Source organism: Daktulosphaira vitifoliae, unplaced genomic scaffold (assembly GCF_025091365.1).
Source record: "Daktulosphaira vitifoliae isolate Bord-2020 unplaced genomic scaffold, ASM2509136v1 Scaffold_1, whole genome shotgun sequence".
NCBI lineage: Eukaryota > Metazoa > Arthropoda > Insecta > Hemiptera > Phylloxeridae > Daktulosphaira > Daktulosphaira vitifoliae.
In genome coordinates this window covers 88855333-88876047 of record NW_026099572.1, presented here as the reverse complement: position 1 = coordinate 88876047, position 20715 = coordinate 88855333, and the positions used below count along the sequence as shown (strand labels likewise).

The following is a 20715-nucleotide window of genomic DNA, read 5'->3' as shown; positions in this document are numbered from 1 at the left end:
CGTAAAATCATTATGGCAGTGATGATATTTATATATTATTTAATTAGTCATTTAATAATATTTCTTAGAAGTATCTTTTAAACACAAATATAACATCCATGTATCTACATTATAATATTATTTGAAAATTCGATCAATTTAAACGAGGTATTGAATTTTAGGTGATAATAAAAGGTGCCTACAACACTTATTAATAAATGTATTTATAACGATTATCAATGATAAGTTAAAATTAGTATAATTAATAATATTAAAATCTTGAAACACATAGAATATATAAGATTTTAGAGATAATTTTAAAACAGCTTTGAATTTTTTTACAAAATGATATTATAACTTTTATATTAGTATTTTTAAATTAAAAAGTAATGACGAGTTCAATTGAGGAGCCCAGTGCAATAACCGATTACCTTCATTTTCTTACATTTTCCGAGAGAGAATTATATTTTAACAATTTGGTCTGATTGCCGAGCTTATCGGTTTACTAGAAAAACTGATATCATAAAAATAAAAATACTTAATATAAAGAGGTGAGTATAAAATTTATTTAGTTTATTGTTTCTTCTGGACAATTTCCAATACGGAGATGTCAAGTTATGACATTGAACCCTTGAATTTTTTTTTTGCTTATCGTTAACCAAATAATATTACAAATTATTTTTGTTGGTGAAAGTGTAACCAGTACGAAAAAAAATATAAACTATGTTTCTTTCTCTATGCGTCTTAAGCGGCGTACTCGTATTGCGTTCAACAGATATTATGTTGAGAAAAAAGACAGAAGAGCATAGACGATTATGGACGGGTGTTGGGATTGTAAATTAATTAAAAGATTCTTTCCAGTCTGGTCTTTGAGGTATAGGCAACAAGTGTAATAAAAAAAAAAAAATACCAATTATTTGATATTATGTTTATAAAAAATGGCTGACGTTACCACCACCACCACGATTGGCAATAAACGTCAGTATCACGTGTGCTTGTGTTTTTCGCCAGGAAGAAATGAGCACATGTAGTAGGTATATACCAAGATGATAATACACTGTTAACCTTGACAGTAACTTTAGTGTTGTATGATATTCATACGCTAAAATGTGACGGCAAAATCGACACCGAACGGAATATCGTGAGAAGACGCCCCCGCCGCCCACCAGCCTTCTGGGTGTATCTTGATGGTGCGGCGCTCTATCCACCGGCCCGGAGTGCACAACGACCAGACGAACAGGATCACAAGGCTGAAAACAGCGACGGCAGCAACAGCAGCGACGACAGTAGTGGTCCCGTGCGCGTTGTACGGTAGTTTTTGCTTGACGCCACCGCCGGATCCTTTGCCCCACGTGATTTTGGCGCGCGCCTCGCACTTGTCCGCGCGTCTGTTGTAAACGTGTCTGCCCAGTTAATGTAGACAAATTTCGTTTGCGAATTTTTTACGCTGCCCGTTTGAAAACTGACGGTTCGCATACTTTTGCTATATGAAGTACTGTAGTTTTAAGCGCACGATTTCGCGTACGAAAGTAATGCACACTCGTGAGTTTAAGTCCGTTGAAATGCATTAAATTTGGATTATGTATCCGTGGTACTCCAGAGACTCTTCTGAAGTGTGTACTGTTAACGGACCGCCGTCATCGCCGACCATCAAGAGTGAAAACGGATCAGTTTACGGCGATTGTATGGATTACGCGTTACACTCAAAGGTCAGTGGAGGAATTCTTAAAACACTAATAGTTCAATAAATCGTTTTATTTAGTCTGCGATGTATTTCAAATATTCTGTTTCGTTTCTACCGAAAATCGTATTTATAAGGCTTTTATGTCCTATTAGTCCATCGAGGAAAATAGAATTCTCTGTTAAATGCATTTATCATTTCATAAGAACTTTCTGTAGAATTTTGAACATATCGTGGTTCTTCAGATAAGGCAAAAATTCGCGTATGGTTATAAAACTAAAAATAATATAACAAATAAAGTAAAATCTTACAAAACGATTGAAAACATTTTTGCACTTTTAGAAATTCGAATAAAGTTTGTTATAATTTTTTTTCGACTATTAACACGACAAAGAAATATTTTACCTCATAAAATTTCAATTAAAAGAAAAAATCTGATGTTACTGACTTGTGTTAATGACTTTTTAAAATCTGATATCAATTTTTTATCAAACATTTTATTATAATTTTATGTTTAGAATACAATGGGTTGTTTCTTGAAGCAATGTCTTTTCACTTTTTTTTTTAAGTTATTTGTAGTTGACGTATATTGCTGAAAACCAAAAAAAGGCTAGCACATTTTAAAATTTTTAAATTCAAAGACATAAAAAATAAAATTGGTATCACGCTAGCATAAACGTAATAAAATGATTTAAAAAATTCTTTTAAATTCTTGTTTAAAATGTAAAAAGTAATTTCTTTGTTAAAGTTTAGTATTCAACTATTAACTAATTTTATATTTAAAAAATATAATTATTAAGATTCAAAAAAACCTTTAAAGTTTCGTTTTATAATTGGTATTTATTATTATAAAAGAGATAACATACACTTTACAAAAAAAACAAACCAGGAAATATTACGTATGACTAATTTTAGGAGTAAAATAGTATTAAAAACTTCATACGATAAAAAATATACTTAAATTTGTTAACTGATTTTGTTAGGATACAATTATGAGGCATAATTTATATTAGACAACTTTTTAAAAATCTGATATTAACAATTGATTCTTGTTTTTTTTTAATTAAAAATTCATTTCCTCATTGACTAATTATTACCAAATGAGTTTTAACGTCAGTGATACATTAGTTTATATATGCAAAAATTATAATCTGGAATGCCGGTCTTCTAAAAAATTAACTAATCCTAAAAAAAAAAAAAAAAACATTTTCACTTTCGAAGCATTTAAATATCACAATTATAATTTTATTTTAGAATTTATTGAACATATTAATAGTGAAAATGTCTTTTAATTGTGTCTGATGATTATAAAATACAATTAATTATAATTAAAATTATATTTTTTGTATAAATAATTGAACTTGTCAACACTTCTGATTGTCTAATGATGTTAATATAAAAAATAATATTAACAAAGAGACATAATTAGATAAAAGAAATAACAAGCAGTAAAAGTATTTAAAATGAACTATTAAATTTTATTGCTCTCTGTTTTTATAGTATTTATTAACGCCGTTTTAAAATATAAAGTTTTTATGTGTACATGTACTTACCTTCCAATTGTAATAAAGAATAATATTTGTCGAATCAATGGCCTCATATCATTCACGTATATTATGTGTAATATGCAAAAAGTGATGAAAACTTGGTGTTAATGTGTGCGTGGTCATCATAAAATTATACAATACAACATATTAGGTTATAACAAAAATCGATTTACATTTGGTTATCTTAAAATATTTAAACAAGAATAAATAAGTTGTATTTTTTTGTTGGTCTTATGCGAACTCCGTAACATTCTATAATGAAACATATTTTACACGAGATTACATTTTCACGAGTAGTTTCCAATGCATGTGATAATGAAGTTTATTCTTTGGTGGGCTTAAAAACAGATCGATCCCAATTGATAAATAATACGTCAATGTGACGTACCTTTTTAAAATATCAGCCTAACGACACCCTTAAAATATAATAATAACAATGATTGACTATAATAGACGTGTAATGTATTCAGCTACCCCTAATAATCTTCATAAAATACAATTGGTTCTTGAAACTCTAATGCAACACGTACGTCATCGTGCTCAAGTTGTTCACCAATAATTTATACAAATACAATAGTACAACGTACAGTTACTTAGATGATCACTCGATAATATTTTAAGATTTATCGCCATAAGTGCTTATCACGTAAATATATTTCAAAACGAAGTCACACTACTCGTGTTATTACTTACAGCTAAAGTCGTTGGTGAAATAAAGCACTATAATTAAACAATTATACTATACAAACACAATGCACCGCAATACGAAATTATAGTCGACAAATATCTGAAATGAATGCGGAGGAAACTAATTATTATTGTGGTTACGCTTAAAACACGTTGTAAATATATGACATGCACATTTTAACAACATGCTTTGTAATATTTCTATAATCTTAATCTAGTTTTCCAAATCGACGGCACAAAAAAGAATACTGACAATTATTCGTAATAAACAATAGACATTGAATATACAAGGTATTTTAAAACATTTCCCCGCTAATTTTGATACAATTTGTATATTTGAAAATACTTATTATAAAAATTCAACACAATACGATTTATTGCTTTTGTACATTTAAATCATTTACCGCGAAGTGCATTCAAAATAATAGGTTAATATATAAAAGTCAATTGATTAGAACATTTTTGTGTTTAATACACAAAAAAAACTAGCTTTGTTTAGTGTTTTTTAATAAATAATTTACTTATCATTAGACATAAACGTTGACAAAATTATGATAACCTTTGTCGGCAAGAATCGGCGTATCGCACGCGCAGAACACAAGTTTTCAATGAAAATTGCGATTACGTCTTTCTTTACTAACCTTTTAAACTTTCAAGTCGTAAATCACGTAATAAAAATGTATTGCTTAAAATAACGACGACTACTCGCATCAATGTGACGATAACGTTTCAAATTTCTCACTCCAAATTTTTATCTGTTTAGCTACGATCAAATGTAAGACTAAACATACCAGAGTAATTAAAATAAATCCATCGTTTTGTCATCTATTAGTGTAATGAACTATAGTAAATGCAGTCTAGTATTGGTTTACGTATATGAGAAAACTTAAAAAAATTATAAACAAAAAAAATCATTACGAAATCACAATGGATGCTTCGATATTTTTTGACGATTGGAATAACGTGAGTACATATTTTTTTTAAGTAACAACTTTAATATGTTACTAAGGTATAATGACATGTTACAACGTCTAGACACTAATGATCTTATTATTTTGAAAGTTTGATTTGTATGTTAGATTTTAGGAATAAATATTTTTATAGGAACACTGTAAGTAGCATTGAGTACAACCAAACGTCAACAAATTTTACTTTAATCACACTTTTTCCAGATAACGATTTAATTTTTCATCAAAATTAGCCATTTATTTTCAATATTTAATGCGCCTCGGTATCGACGTTATACTTTTAAGGATGAGGGCCATCTAAATTGCAATGCTCAACACATTATTATATACTGGCTTTATTATACGTTATAGAAATGCCTCAATTTTTTATTTTATACATTGTCTAAACTATTATTTATGGTGTTTATAACATCTTTAGATTTCAGAGAAATATCAACTTTTTACGAATCATAATATTATTAATATTATAAATTATTCTTTATAATAAATATTCTTGAATGCTTTATTGTCGAGTAAAATCGCAATATCATATCGGAAAAATTCTCCATATAATCCTTACTGTTTTCATTGCGATAATTGAAGGCTTTATGTCTCTAGTTTACTTAGAATATCACTATAATTTTAGATGTTCGGATTCAAAAATGGAAATAAATACCTCTCAACACTTGCCGTAATTTTTATAGGTAAAATAAATAAATTCGGTCCTGACTATAAACTTATTATTGATGCATAATTTGATGGTTAGTGACCCTATTTAGTAGATAAAATGACACTACAAAATAATATGCAATGACGCGGGTGCTCTTCTTCGTCTTTGATGGTATCACTTTGGTTCCGGATTAAAGCATACTGTTGAAAAGACGATGGGTGCTGATAGGAGATGTAGTAAAGTAGAAATCAGAGCGTGCAAGTTATGGGGCGATGAATAAAACAAGTAGCTAGGCAGAAACCTTCATCGCCGTGATGCGTCGCATTTTTTAGAATCGCCCTGTGTGTGTGATCAATGGCCCGTAGTGAGCCGGAACTCAAAGAAAAAAACATTGATTTTTTTGTAGTGGGAACTTAATTTTATCAATATTACATGGATATTGTAGTTGTTTACGTCTGTCGACTTTTAACAAGTATTGCAACTACATACAGCAAGTAATTTTTTGAAATCGCACACTTAAAATTCTTTGGCTATTCAAGCTTGATTTTGATCACTTATTTTTAATTGACTTTACTTTACTCGTATTGTTAATCTATTCAAACAACCTTCTTTTTAAATCATAGATTTTACAAGGATATTTCTTAATAACTTGTTGGTTACAACTAAGTGATTTTAAAACTTGACTTGAACTATGATTTTTTTAGACCAATTTTTCTTTTAATTCGCCATTAAGTAGTGTTAAATAGTAGGTAACTTTAACTTAATTGAGCTCTTTATAAATATATACAAATTAATAATATAAAGATATTATTTCAAATAATATAAGTGTAATTGAAATAATGCTAGTGCAAAAAATTCAATTACTTTTCATTAAAATTTGTAATATACCTATTTAAAATTTATCAAGTAACTAAGTTATAAAATTAGAAATGTATAATATAAAATATGTAAGTAAAAATGTATTATCAAAAGTCAGAAACATTCAGTACTTATATAAAAGACTCCATAATAATTTTTAACTCACTAAAATTATATTCGAATGTTAAAAAAAATGAATCGTAATGAATTTATTTATTATTGATTAACACCTCTCCAAAAACTTAAAATAATTAACATCAATTTTATTAATAGTCATAATCGAATTATTCAATTATGAGAATAATTAAGTTATTTCGATCATTACACTTATAATCAGTTCATTTGAACCATCGATTTTTTAAACAATTTTTTGTTTTAGACAACATGAATAAAAAATTGATTTATTAAATGTACCATTTGGCCAATGATACAATTTATACAAATTACCTGAATCTTTCCTATTTCCAAATATATCTAACTTAACTGTTTTTAGAAGTCATTATTATGTTACTACTCTGTTATTTGATTTGACCAAAAGTAGTATAATTACAAATTATTTATAAGATTTATGCATATAAATCATAATACTTTTAAGACTATTCACTTTGTCTCAATTAGCAGTGGCGAGACGAATGTTAGAACAATAATGTTCAGAACGCAAAACTGTAAATAGAGACATTCTATTTTAAATTTATAGTAGTGCTTATAAAATATATCAAACAAAAGGACATACGTGTGTCCTGATATTAAAACGAGGCCGCCTAACGAGAACTAACAGAAACTTTTTGAACAAGGCCATAAGGTAATATTTAATATTATTATTTAATAACACAGATTATCGTCTATATGAATTTTTTTGAGAATAATATGCCTGTTACGTTTTATTAAAATAATATATGCTATGTGTCTATTTACATTTTATTGTACTCGTGATATCATAATCAATTTCTTTTGTTTCCTAATCGAAGGACGAAACCACTACATAAAGATATAAGATACTGTTTTTATGACATTAGGCGCTATTGACGATTTTTAATTTTTTTTATTCATTCATTGATACAAGAAAATCGAATGAAAAGCGTTAAATTTATTGCAGTTCAAAAATAATCGAATATTCTTACGCCTTATCTTATGTAAAAAATATGAATGGAAAATAGTTAAGCTTATTTACAATATTATAAAGACTACATGAAATATATTTTCGTATTTATGTGGGGCCATGGGAGCCATTGCCCGCTCATAGACTAGTGCTATCAGTATTTTAAAAGCAAAATTTACGAAATATGGCTCTAAAGACTACTTTTTAGGTTGTCACTTTACATTTTAGCAAAAAATTTTCTCTAAAATGCTTACCAAAGTAAAAAAAAAAATTGTTCGTAAAAAAATCATTCACTTAAAGTGAGTTTTAAATACACCCCTGATATAATATTATATATATTTATAAATTTCAGCAAATAGTTTTATTTTGAAATGTGTCACAGTGATCAGTATTAGTAAATTAGGAATTTTTCATTTTTATCTACGTAGGATATAATTGCAATTGCAGTCTAACATTGTTTATGAGGTTGGGAAAATGTTTGGGTACTCGACAAAAGTATTATGAGCAATTTTTTATAAAGTATGATTTTTATTCTCGCAATATCTAAAAAATATAAAATAAAATACAATTTTTTCTAAAAAATGTTTTACAATCTCCAATGTGCCATAAATTTTAAATAAATATTATTTTTTCTGTCTTCTCTTAAAATTAAAAAAAAATTTTTCTATATAAAATTACAATTTAGTAGGTAAGGAGACAGATCAATTGTTACAAACAAAGAAAACAATAGAAACGCGTTTCTTTACTTACTAAACACCCTTTATATTGAACTATAGTATATGATTAGAAATTATAGGTCAATAACATAACTTATGACTTTTAACAGTAGTTCTGAGGTTACTAGAATTCTAAAATGTAATCTAGGGGTGATACGTGGAATATAATTATAGAAAAGATAAAACTAATAAAAAATTATTAATATTAATTTTTTTGAAGACATTGATTGAGATATAATAGTTGAACAAACCATTAGTGTAGTTTAATTTTTGCTGTTATTTTATTTATGCATTAAAATACAGATGTTACAGTTTATTTCATAACTTCTTCTATTTTGATACAGTAATAGTCATTATTATAAGAATTATTTATATAAAGTAGGTATCAATCAAGTATGATGACCGATGAATATTTGGTCAAATCGATGGCGTCCACATACTGAACTTCAATGAAGTATAATCATTCATTTCTTATTTCTCTTGCAAATTATGCTATAAAAAATTCAATTCAAAGAAATATTGCCAAGTCAGTAGACCAGTAGACGGCATCATAGAAGTTTAAGAAAAAAATTGATAAATAAACAGAAATGGTTTTATAATTGCGGTTACCATGTATGAAAAGTTGCTTGCATATAGTTTTAAAATATAAAATATTTTTCAAAATTTCATATCCTAGATATACCTTAGTAACTTTATATTTAAAGTCAAACTCTCCATAAAATTATTTATAATAGATTTTAAAACTACCGAATACTTCGCCGGTAAGATACAAGACTTTTGTGCGAATTGATTATTCGTTGGAATTGTACTGTACATATTCATTTTTCAAGAAGAAATCAGTTTTTATGAGCGCGTGTATGCGCTTATCATTTATGTACGATAGTGAAAAATATTATGTGAAGTCATGAAGGTTGATGACTAAGTGGACTAATGTGAGGAAGAAGACTGACTTCATTGTGATAGCTGTTACCATCGCTGTACTGGTAGCTCGCGGTAATCATAGTAATTTGACAGCGGCAGCAATGGCTTGAGGCAATAAAGACAGCAGTTAGGAAGAGTAATTCGGTGAATATGAACATTCCATTCATAAAACGATGTGTCGCATTCATTCATTCATATAAGTTTTTCTTATATTTCATACATTACCATTGATACAACTTGGAAAATTCATATTAACTAAAGTGAACCAAATGTGTATTTAAAATTATTCAAGTCAAGTTTAATTTGAAAACGCCTTAATTTAAGTACGCCTAATAAGTCAAATAGGTTTTATTTAGTAACATCATTTACAAACGCTTATCGAAACAAAAATATAATTTGATTTTTAATTATTGTTTATAAAAAGATCCCTTTATTACAAATGGTTGTCTTAACTTTTTTAATTATACAAATACAATTATATCAATAGAAACCATTTCAAATTAAGTAATTGACACTATTTATTTTTTATCACAATGTATTAAAATTAAAAAATATGAAATAAAAGCAGACCGTTCTTAAAATGTAAGAATTCGTTAATGTCTTTCGTAAGTCGTGTTTTATAAATTGATCACAATATCTCTGGTGTTTTGGTGAAGTGTTAACCAAAAAGTACACAAATAAAAACTTTGTTAAGTTTAATCGGTACTTGTGAATTATAAAACGAGGACGAGAAAAGAGTGTGTGGTTATTTCAGTGTGCAATGAGCAAACTCCCCAAGGAGAGGTCTCGTTTTAGAATCGGCGTGCCAGTGATGATGATGATGAGTCTACTACACATTTGACCTCTTTCTATTCCGCATCGAACATTTTCTCCTTGTCTTTTGTTCCTCTGTCTACTTCTTGGTCCCTCTTTTACCGAATGATTAATCGTCTTGCCACACCATTGTTTCAGGGCTAATCACTCAGACTTTTAACTTTAGCAGTATATACGATTAGCTGCTTTTTGCGTGGTCTATCCTATTTGGCCCGATGAAGATGTATGAACGTGTCAAACCATTGTCCATCTATTCAGGACAAACTTTTTTCATGATTATTAGGATTATAATGTCTACTAAACCAATTGGCTAAAAAGTTAAAAACTGAATGAATTAATGACGAATTTAATCAAGATTTCTATGGATAAATGTGTTAACTGACATTTTTAAAACTGTTAAGGTATACTATTATTTAACTATATATATTAAAAAAGTCTATGGGATATTTTTGATATTCAATATATAAAATAACTTATATGAACATTTAATAAAATACTATAACTTGAATATAATACTAATACCAAGTTACTAAAAAGTGTCAGCTAACACCTTTATCTAGTTATAAGTCACATACATTTTATTTATGTTTAAAAAAATCAATAAACATTATAATTTGGTATAGTAAAAAAATCGAAAGTTCGCTAAAATCTGAGGATAGAAAACTTACTGTTAATTACTGTTGTATTTATTAGCGTAGTATGCTAATAATTCTCTAAAAATTCATTTTTAAGAAATGTTCAAGTTCTTCTTTGTATTTTGTATAACACTGAAAATTAACAATTAATTTTAAATACTAATGTTTCATTTCTATCTTTTAGATTTTTATTTTAAATCATATACTTGGGTTAGTAAATTCAATGAATAGTTTTTTACATTTATATAATTATACACGAATATCAGACGATATTAACCATATTGAAAAATCATTTATTGTTTACAAAAAAAACAATATTCATCCCGATATCCCCGACCCAAATAAAGAATAATGCGATGAACCGGCCCCACAGTTGTCAACCTCACACTACATGTATAAATTAAAAGTATATATTTATACAAATGTAAATTTAAACTTGTGAATCTGTCGTTAACAAAAGAGGATCTTCAGCATTCATAATTTGTTAGTTTAAATTAATCCTACTTATTTTTTTTTATTTTTAATTATATTATAATATAAAAGTATAATAATATTACTAATTTATGAGATCAATATTTGTAAAAGTTCTAAACTAAATGTTATAAAAGTCAATTTTTAAAATGATATAATTCGATATAGTCGAAAATTTATTTTTAAGTATAACAAATAGTATCGGGAAAAATTCATATCGGCTAATACCTAATAATTATTCTGAACAAATAACACATGCACATCTTGACATCTAGCGAATAAAGTAATAACTATTCATGCTGGCGTAATTTAATAGATCGCGCTTCAGACATAATTGTTCACTTAAAATATTCTCAAAATGAACTATCGTAATAAAACGACTTTGATTAAATAATATATTTTAAATATTAATTAACAATTAGTTTATATTATGTACATTTCTTATTTATGACTATCAGGAGACTATTTTCATATTTTTGCCAAAAAATTTAACACTACTGTATTAACTCAAAAAAAAAAAATTATTGAATCAAAATGTATTTGAATTAGAAATTGTTTAATACAATTTTGGTAGAGCTAGTACTATGAATAATATGCAGACACTAATGATTTTCATAAAAAATTAAATATTAAATTGTAAGCTTAGAAATTGTAATTAGGTTTTGATTCCTCAAATATCAATAAGATAATTTGAAATTTCAGTTTTAAATAATAACTCTAAATTGAAAACCTTTTAAAATAAAGTTATGAATATTTCTATATCTGGATAGGACAAGGAATGCTACAGAGTGAGGCTTAATAACATAAAAATTAAAATAACATAACCTAACTCTACTCAATATTTTATAATGATAATAATTTCTTAAAACACTGGTTTAAAAATGATTGTCAATTCAATATTTTCATAGTTGGATCATACTATAACACTTAAAATAGTAAAATATGTATATTACCATTAAATTATAAAGATAGAACAAATTGTGTAATGCATCCATTAGATAATTGCATTGCCATTTATCTTAAAAAAACATAATCATTTCCAGTAAAAAATTTTATTTTAAAATTCATTATACGAAATTATCAAGAAATAGAAGCAAAATTCTATAGTTATATTTTACACTTTATTAATAAATTATACTATTAAGACGTATAGTATTAAAGTTTTCGTTCTATTAAACCCAATCAAATCGATATTGAAAATTACTGACAAATTATCAGACGTTAAAAATTTGACACTATGTAGTAATGGTTTTTTGGCGAGTTGGGTGAGTTAACGACACAGAGGAGGAATACAATAGAGAGAGGTCGCCTTTTAACCACCAACAGCAGCATTAAACGAATTGTGTGAGAGGTGCAGGGCGTTTCGAATTAACTGGTACCTTCCACTGTCCTAAAGTTCTCTGTCGCCCATAGTAGGATTTGACGAAAAAAAAACGCGCAGGAATTTTTTTATCGATTCCACAGGGAAGCTTATTTTTCACTTTTTTTTACCACCCTTCATTCTGCCCTCCCTTTATCCTCACGTCCCGGCTCTTTTCGTTCTTTACCTCACCCGATAGTTTATCCCTCAGTCGTGCGTCCAGACATCACGTTTTATCCTCACGCATAGACTGACTATTGTAGAGAAGCGGAAACGGGATAAAAAAAACTGCGATCTGAGCGCGCTCGAACGGTGATGCGGCTAATCACCTATCAAAACAAGACCGGCTTTTTTACTCGGGAGAGCTTTTTTACTTTTTTTTTCACTCTTTTAATGCCCTCGGCTCGTAAGCTTTTTTCAGTATTTTGACGGACACATTTTTCGTCCGTCTGCCGCCGTTCGATGCTTCGGTAGTAGTTAGTGTTGTTTACAACTGTTAAATTTTTTGTCGAGTTCACGATTTCACTATGCAAATACGCTACACTCCACTTATGACACATAATATTCATAGTGTGGATCAATGTGTTTCAATAGGCAGATATAGGAATATCACTAGAATCATTCTTGTGTAAATTATTTTTGGCAGTCTATATTTTCTGAATGAACAAAATTGTCCATTGGAAATGATTACCTAGAGTTTAACTCAGATGAAAATGTTAAGAATTTTATCACTTTTCGGTGATTTATATTTTAATATAATTTTGAACCATATAACTGTTAAAAATTACCAATAAAACTAATGTTTAAGAAGGTAAGAGATATTTCATAGTAAATCATTAAATATTAATTTAAAATATGCTTATATAGTGTGTAATAATTGAATTTATGGATACAAATACTTTTCTAAACACTTTTGACTGTTGCTCGAAAAAATATGTACTTCAAATAACGCGCGTGTATTAGTACAAAAATTGAAAATGGTCTAAATAATATTTTGACTGGTCGATAACCAGTTTTGTGTATTATTACAAAGTTATTATAATTTATTGCCATAGACTAGTGAGACGACCAAAGTGAAAAATTCTTATTTAGGCATAAAAATAGATTTTAACTTAATTCTAACCCTCTCCTCACATTTCTATATCATTAAGTGTTAATATCTCAAAAAGCAATATTACAAAACTCGTTATTTGCCATTCAAAATTTTAACAAAAAAAAGGCGGAGGAGGTCGTATAGCTAATAAATCATAAATCATACTATATATGTTTATTGCACTGTAAAAGTAGTATCTTGAAAAAAAGGTTTTGAGATTATCTTTATTTTAATTAATAGTTTATATTTTTATCAGGGTATTGGGATTTGTGTTTACTATTATGTTTTTATGGAAAAAAGTTTATTTTTTTAATTATTTAATTAACCCATCTCAATAATTGATGCAAGAAAAAACAAACGTTAAGAAATTAAATAAAAATCATCATAATCAAAAGTCAAATACAAATTTTAACACTAATCTTCGAAGTAATGTTTGTACAAATGGAAATTTTTTTGTAATTTTTGAAGTTCTCCGCAAATCATGGGAGGTTAACGATTAATTTTAGGGATGATAGTAATATTTATTACTCTTCTTCTGAATTTCCTAGTTCAATTTTGCCCTAAATTTTTTACAATACATAGCGATAAAAATGCTTTCCATTAACACACATGAAGTCATGAGATCAATGGTGTGCCATAATGAGGTTGCGTCAGGTCGACAGCCAGTATAAAAACCTGTCAAACATTAAGTTCGAGATGACCCCAAATAGTTGGAATAGAGGCTAAAGAAATTGTGATGAATACTTGAAATCAATCACGTGATATATGCTAATACATTGTTTTTTGATATTTGAAGAAAATTCTAATTAAAATTACATAACTAGCTTTGGGCCACACCCAGAAAACGAAATTACATTGATAATTAATAATTAAATATTAATTCTATATTATAAAAATATTAATAGTTCTAAAACTTATAGATTCATTAAGACAATTTTAATAATAGCTCTAATTACGCAAATACAAATTCAAAATCATTCATTATATGATTATATTTATATAATTATACATATGTAGATATACATATATCTACATTAGTAAACAGTACTGATCACTAATGACCATTGTTGTTAAAGAGCAAAATGAAAAAAAACTGTATAACCCTTTAATAGATTTAATTTAATTAAACTCGTGAAAAAATATTTACATTTATTCCTTTACTTTTCCTTTTATTTTTCTAATAATATTTTTGTTTATTTTTCATTTATTTAAAAACAATGTTACATTTTCCCTTTTTATTTCCCTTTTCCCTTTCTAATGATATTTTCTCGTTTCATATGTCATTGGCATTGGCATTGGTATTTATTTTTTTGGGACTAACTCAATTACAAATTGTTTGGTACATAGCAAGACCATAATTCATAAAACTTCATGATAAAAATACAGGATACTTATAATATCTTTTAGTGCTATCAGTGGCGGCGGTCGACTAATTTTAATCTTTCTGGTAAAAAACTCCGTGGAAGCTATGCTTCCATACCCAGAACTATTTCTATTTATATTAATTTAAAGCTATAATATATAATAAATAATAGGTTATGTCATATTAATGGCTTTGTTCTAATTAAGGATATTTCATACCTTTAATTTATTTTAAAATAGTACTCCGTTGAATTTATACATAGATTTAAGTATAGACATATCTAAATGTGATTATATTGTAAGTAAAAGTCTTGGTCTTTATAATCAACGAAACTAGAAATTAATTTTCAAAATTTATAAGATTAATTTTTTCATAATATTTAAGTTCAATGATAAGTTTTGAGTTTAGTTATAGTAGTTTATAAACTACTATACACATATAAAGTTTCCAACATTTTTTAAGTATTATGAAAATTATACAAAATAGTAGCAAAAGAATTGCAATGGATGAGAATCTATTATTCTAATACCCTCCTATCTGATTGCCACCGAGTGTTATAGTAAAAGTAACATTATTCTACAATAGAAGTGATAATTTCAATAATTTTTTTAATTCATGTATCTAATAATTAAATCGTTTAAAATATGAAATATAATTTGGCCATAAGTATATATTCAAATATAATCTTACTAACAATCTAAATGAATACTAGAATTTGAATGAGCTAATTTTTAATTGAATAAGTAGTATATATATTTATGTTGCTAGTTTCTTACATTTTTTTAATGTTTCTAAAATTTATACTTTACATTATTTTGTACTTTTAAATAACGAAATTTGCATATCTTTGAATATACATTATACATTTTAATGAGTAACTGTCATTTTTAGCGCGCTGGTGTACGAATTATTTGAAATTTCAAGTTCTAACTACAGGAAATATCTATCGTAATTTGATTTTGATAATTCTATATTATAATAATTTAGTTCATTAAATGTGAAAATTATTAATTAAATTATTTTGAAAATAAAAATTTGCTTTATCAAAGCATGAAATAGACACAATAGTCTATACGCTAAAAAATTTTCGTTACACTTATTATTTACCAAAATAAGTTTAATGAGATGCATTGTTATTATGTTTGTATTCACTTATATATCTAATTATATAAACTTCTCGAAATGGTAACGAAGGATGATACAAAGTTTACTAAATAGAATATCTGTTAATTTTATGTATTTGTTATTCTTTGAATTATTACACATAAGGAAATTTAGTTAACATAAAATATTTCCAAAAAAACTATTATATATTACATACTATACAAAATATTATCTTTAATCATTGGAATATATTCTTATAAAAGTAAATTTAACTAAAATAAAGAAAAATTTTATTTTTTCATATCTTTAGTACAGGTTTGGCTCTAGAACTTCGAGTCTTAAAGTACAGCGAAATAAAAATAAAATACAGTTTTTATTCATCGAAATTTACAACTTTTATTATCAAGAAATAATAAAAATTAATTTTTTTGATACGTAGTAAAAATCATTTACACTTAACACAGAAAGTTTTATTATTTTTGGATAATTTTATAGTAATTTTTTACACGAAATGTATAAATTTATTAAGTATTCACATAGTCGATATCTTCACACTAGTGTTTCCCGTTTGACATATTTACTTATCATAAAATCGTACAATACAAGTTGAAAAGTCATTAGGAAAATGATAACATTAGATCCCTTGCGAAATTTTGTTGAATTAACATTGCAGATGGCCTTTAAAAAATATTATTGCATCCGTTTACTTTTTTCTTGTTTTGTGAGAGTGTGATTACTGAACCAAAACCTTTAATTCTTAATTTCTTTGTAGTATCTCGAGTATGTATAAACAAATGAGTTGTGCTCGTAAAAAAGGTTGGGTGGAAGTTCCTTATTATTTTCATTTTACTTAAGAAGGTTACATTTTGTTGTTTTTGCATTTCGTGCAGTGTAAGGTGGTAGGGCCTGTAATATACCATCTGACTTTTGTTATCTTTCTTGTGCTGGAAATACTCTGCTGCTGGCGCAATACGGTTAAAACGAAAACAATTTCGATCAGTACCACAGCAAACGAGTGTTTTGTTTTCCTCAGTTTCCAATCGACGGCACGGGTACAATATGCGACGTGATGGAATAAAATGAAACAACAATATTTTTTCGAAAATAAAATAATGGTAATAATAATAAAATTGTTGAAAAAATAAAAATAATATGAAAGTTTTGTGTCGATACCTATTTTTCTGGAATATATGTATGCAGCGTATGTCGTATTGGGCCAAATAATATCCGAGTAATACTAGTAGAATAAAACATCAATGACTATTATACTTGATTTTTTTTTTATGAAATATTGATAAATTATTATGTACACTATTTCACATACTTAATTACAGACAAAACGTTGTTTGTTTAAGTTTTGAAAACAAGTTACTGCAGAAAATATTGTACGAATAAATCTGCAGTAAGAAATTTTTTTAAAAAAATTTCAAATCACGCAGTGAACCTGAAAATCTAATACGGAATGTTTTATTTAATCAAAAATATTCGTTTTTAATTAATAAAATATAGTTTACAAAATAATAATCAACATTGAAATCTACAAAAAAATTATGTAAAAATTAAACTAATTATGTAAGAATATTATTAATTAAAGACTTCTTTAGGAAAAATAATATTCTCAAATGGTTTTTTTGAAAATTAGTTAGATATTTTACAGAGAAACTATTTTACAGCAACAAAATTGTTTATTATGGTAAAATTAATTTAATTTAAAATTAAATATTCATTTGGTCAAACTTTAAGAGAGTAATGAAATTTTTGGAGTTCTAAATAAAGTGCATAGTTTTTCTTTTAGTTTATTCTGATATTGTTTCTTTTTTATGCAGTGTAAAAGGCACAACCCTTTTATATACACAAAAATGAATAGAATCAACGACGTTGTGTTTACGTTTTCACTTTGCCCCGATTTCCTGCTAAACATTCCCCTTATTCGTATTCTCACATGTCTTGTTCTTTTAATATGAATATTCTACGATAGAAACGTGTACAGAGCGACACCCGTTGCGTGCTATTTGGGCGGAATAAATTGGCACCTTGGTGATTGTAGATTCCAAATTAACATCAGAACGCCTCCAATGTTTGTTTGTGTTATTGAAAACCCACATCATAGTGTCGTCGTCGACGGCAAATCACGATGCAAATAAGCCGTTTATATTTATGATTAGGCGTGTATTTTCCGTTTGTAATTCAAAATAATTTTGTTATTATGATAATAGCGCGCGGAAGGGTTAGTGAATGAAAACAACACTGTTGGGGTTAAAAAAACACTCGTTCAGAGAGGTTTAATGCGTTTAGGAAAATTAAATAAAAATTGAAAGGGGATTGCCGCCTCCGTTATAAGAAAGAAGTGCTCTGGGTATAAAAATGATCTTAAGAGTTTTTCTTATGTCTACATACGCCTGTAGTGTAAAAAAATAACAATGCTAACGTGTCGGCAGTCCATAAGGGTGGATATTATATGAGTCAAGCAATATTAAAAATGTAAAGCTTTCTTCGTTATTCTTAAAGTCACAATTGAAAAAAAAACATTTTGTATTGAATGTCATAATGCTGTTTTTTTTTATAGTGATCTGTTATTTTTTTCAAGTACTATTTTAGATGTGTATCATTGCACCTCAGTATCTAAACTTTCAATTAGTATTTTATTTATTTTTATAATAATGTAACAATAGGCGGATGAGATATCATTGAGTCGGTATTGCTGTAGTGCCTAATGCGCACTGTCACTGGTTCGAGACTCAATCAAAGATTCTTATTGAGCTATAGATCAGTCCAGTATTTGTATCCCCACTTTTCCATATTTTATAATTCCCTAATTTTTCATATTTCTACTATAAAGTATTCATGGTCAAGAAAACTTTTCATTTGAGGAGGCAACAAAGATCTGTATAGAAACTGTTTGAATAAAAGAAATAATTTTACTTTATAGAGAATAAACACATTTACAATTTAATTATAAGTGACACGAGACACGTGTCTGATGTATCTGACACATATATTAAATTTATATAAACCTTATAACCTAATTATCATTAATTTTATTTTAACCAATTATAATAAAAGTTTACTCTTTCCTTGATTAGGGTCAGTTAAATGTTAAATAAATAAATATTTTAGGAAAACTATAATGCTCATCAAAATTTAACTGTTTACAACAATCTGGAAAATTCTAGTTTTTATGAAATTATGGATCATAATATTGGTGAGTATTTATTTAAGGGTTTCGTTTCATAATTATTTTATAGAATAAAAAATTTTTAGGCCTACAATTAATTTTTATCTGACAAGTTTACATGATTATTATATTATATTTTATGATGTTGTTGTTCATTGAAATTTAATTAGATGTTTTTTAACAAAACATATTATAGGTATACGTAATAATGTATATATAATGTCTATCAGAAATTATTAAGTTTTCTACTAACTATAAAACTTACCTAATTGGCCTTGCTATATAATAATTTCCAAGAGGTTAGAATCACTTGGATACTCTTTTGTTCGCAATAGATAGCAAACCGGACCTACGGCATAAGGACGTTATTATTAAAATACGATCTCTCAAAACTAAAAATCTTTTTAGTTATATAATTAAATGCTATTGATTTAGTTTATTTTATATAAACTAGAATAAATCAATAGCATTTCTAAATTCCTATGCAAAACTATTCATCGGTAAGATTTACATGAATTCTTAGAACAATCTAAAATTACAATTTATACATTATATTACAACGAGGGTAAAGAATTGAAGAAACGTGTCGACAAACTCCATACTTTTCAGCAAATCAACATTAAATTTTCATTTATTTACCATTTTAATTAATGAAAAAATTAATTGCATCTTAATAAAATATATCTTTTAATATAATATATCATTCGTTTTTATATAAAAAATATTTTAAATGTAAGTTGAATTGAATAAATAAATAATTTTATCAAGCAAACATTGATTTACATTTAGTCCATTAACTATAATTAAGATTTGATAAAGCCTTTACGGGCTGTACAGTCTAACTATAAGAACTTGTATTACAATTTTAGCGAGTACACGGACTGGTCTTACCTTTGCTAAAGACAATTTCTGTTATTTTCTTTATAAAATTCTATTTTGAACAAAAGTAGTTATTTATTAGCAATCAATTTTATGATACTATTCAATATAATCTTGCAATAATATACCTAAGATTTTTCATAGAGGGCTTAAAAATGTCTTATTTTTAGTTAATTTTTCACTAAAATGTAGGTGACCAATATAGAAGGCTTAGCCCTTTAAGTCTCCTGTATATGCCACAGCAGCATTAATATTCAATACTTCGATATGATATCAATATATTAAGTATGCTCTAAAATTAAGGCTAAATATCAAGCACAGATAAAATGAAATTTTTGAGGTAGCAAAATATATTTTTCTACACTTTAAAAAATTTTTTAATCTAAGAATTAACTTAATTTTCCAGTTTTTTGATTAACTATTTCGTCAGTTATTGAGTTAATATCATTCGGTTCCCCTAGATGCATCATTTATATATATCAGATAAATTTACCTTTTTAAAAAGTAACTGAAATTGAATTCCTAATGAAAATTTTAAAAACGTTGGCGTGTAAAATTTTTTGATGACAAACAACATTTTTTTATGAAAGACATGAAAATTTAATAGATATTAAATTTGTTGTGTTAGCTAGAATTGATTTTCCTGTGTTTGTTAAATATACACATACCATTTTAACGGGTGAACACATCTGAATAATACTTTTTTTAGGCAACTAC

General features: G+C 27.0%; 1 protein-coding gene and 1 long non-coding RNA gene across 6 annotated transcripts in view; one reads left to right on the top strand and one right to left on the bottom strand.

Annotated features, from left to right (window-relative positions):
- Positions 1-1236: 1236 nt before the first annotated feature.
- Positions 1237-20715, top strand: part of LOC126895663 (zinc finger protein rotund-like) — an 83399-nt gene continuing 63920 nt past the window's right edge. For 2 of the 5 annotated variants that reach the window (XM_050667802.1, XM_050667801.1), the window contains exon 1: positions 1237-1688. In XM_050667802.1, coding sequence (XP_050523759.1) covers positions 1560-1688 — 129 coding nt within the window. In that variant the 5' untranslated portion in view covers positions 1237-1559. Of the gene's footprint in view, positions 1689-4687; positions 4858-12826; positions 13196-20715 lie in introns of those variants that run through there. The other 3 variants (XM_050667804.1, XM_050667803.1, XM_050667805.1) reach the window with 2 other exon arrangements.
- LOC126895667 (uncharacterized) lies at positions 9663-19461 on the bottom strand. Its single transcript, XR_007701694.1, has 3 exons — positions 19385-19461; positions 10587-10685; positions 9663-10228 (listed from the first exon to the last, which is right to left on the bottom strand). It is a non-coding gene; the product is annotated as an uncharacterized LOC126895667 (long non-coding RNA).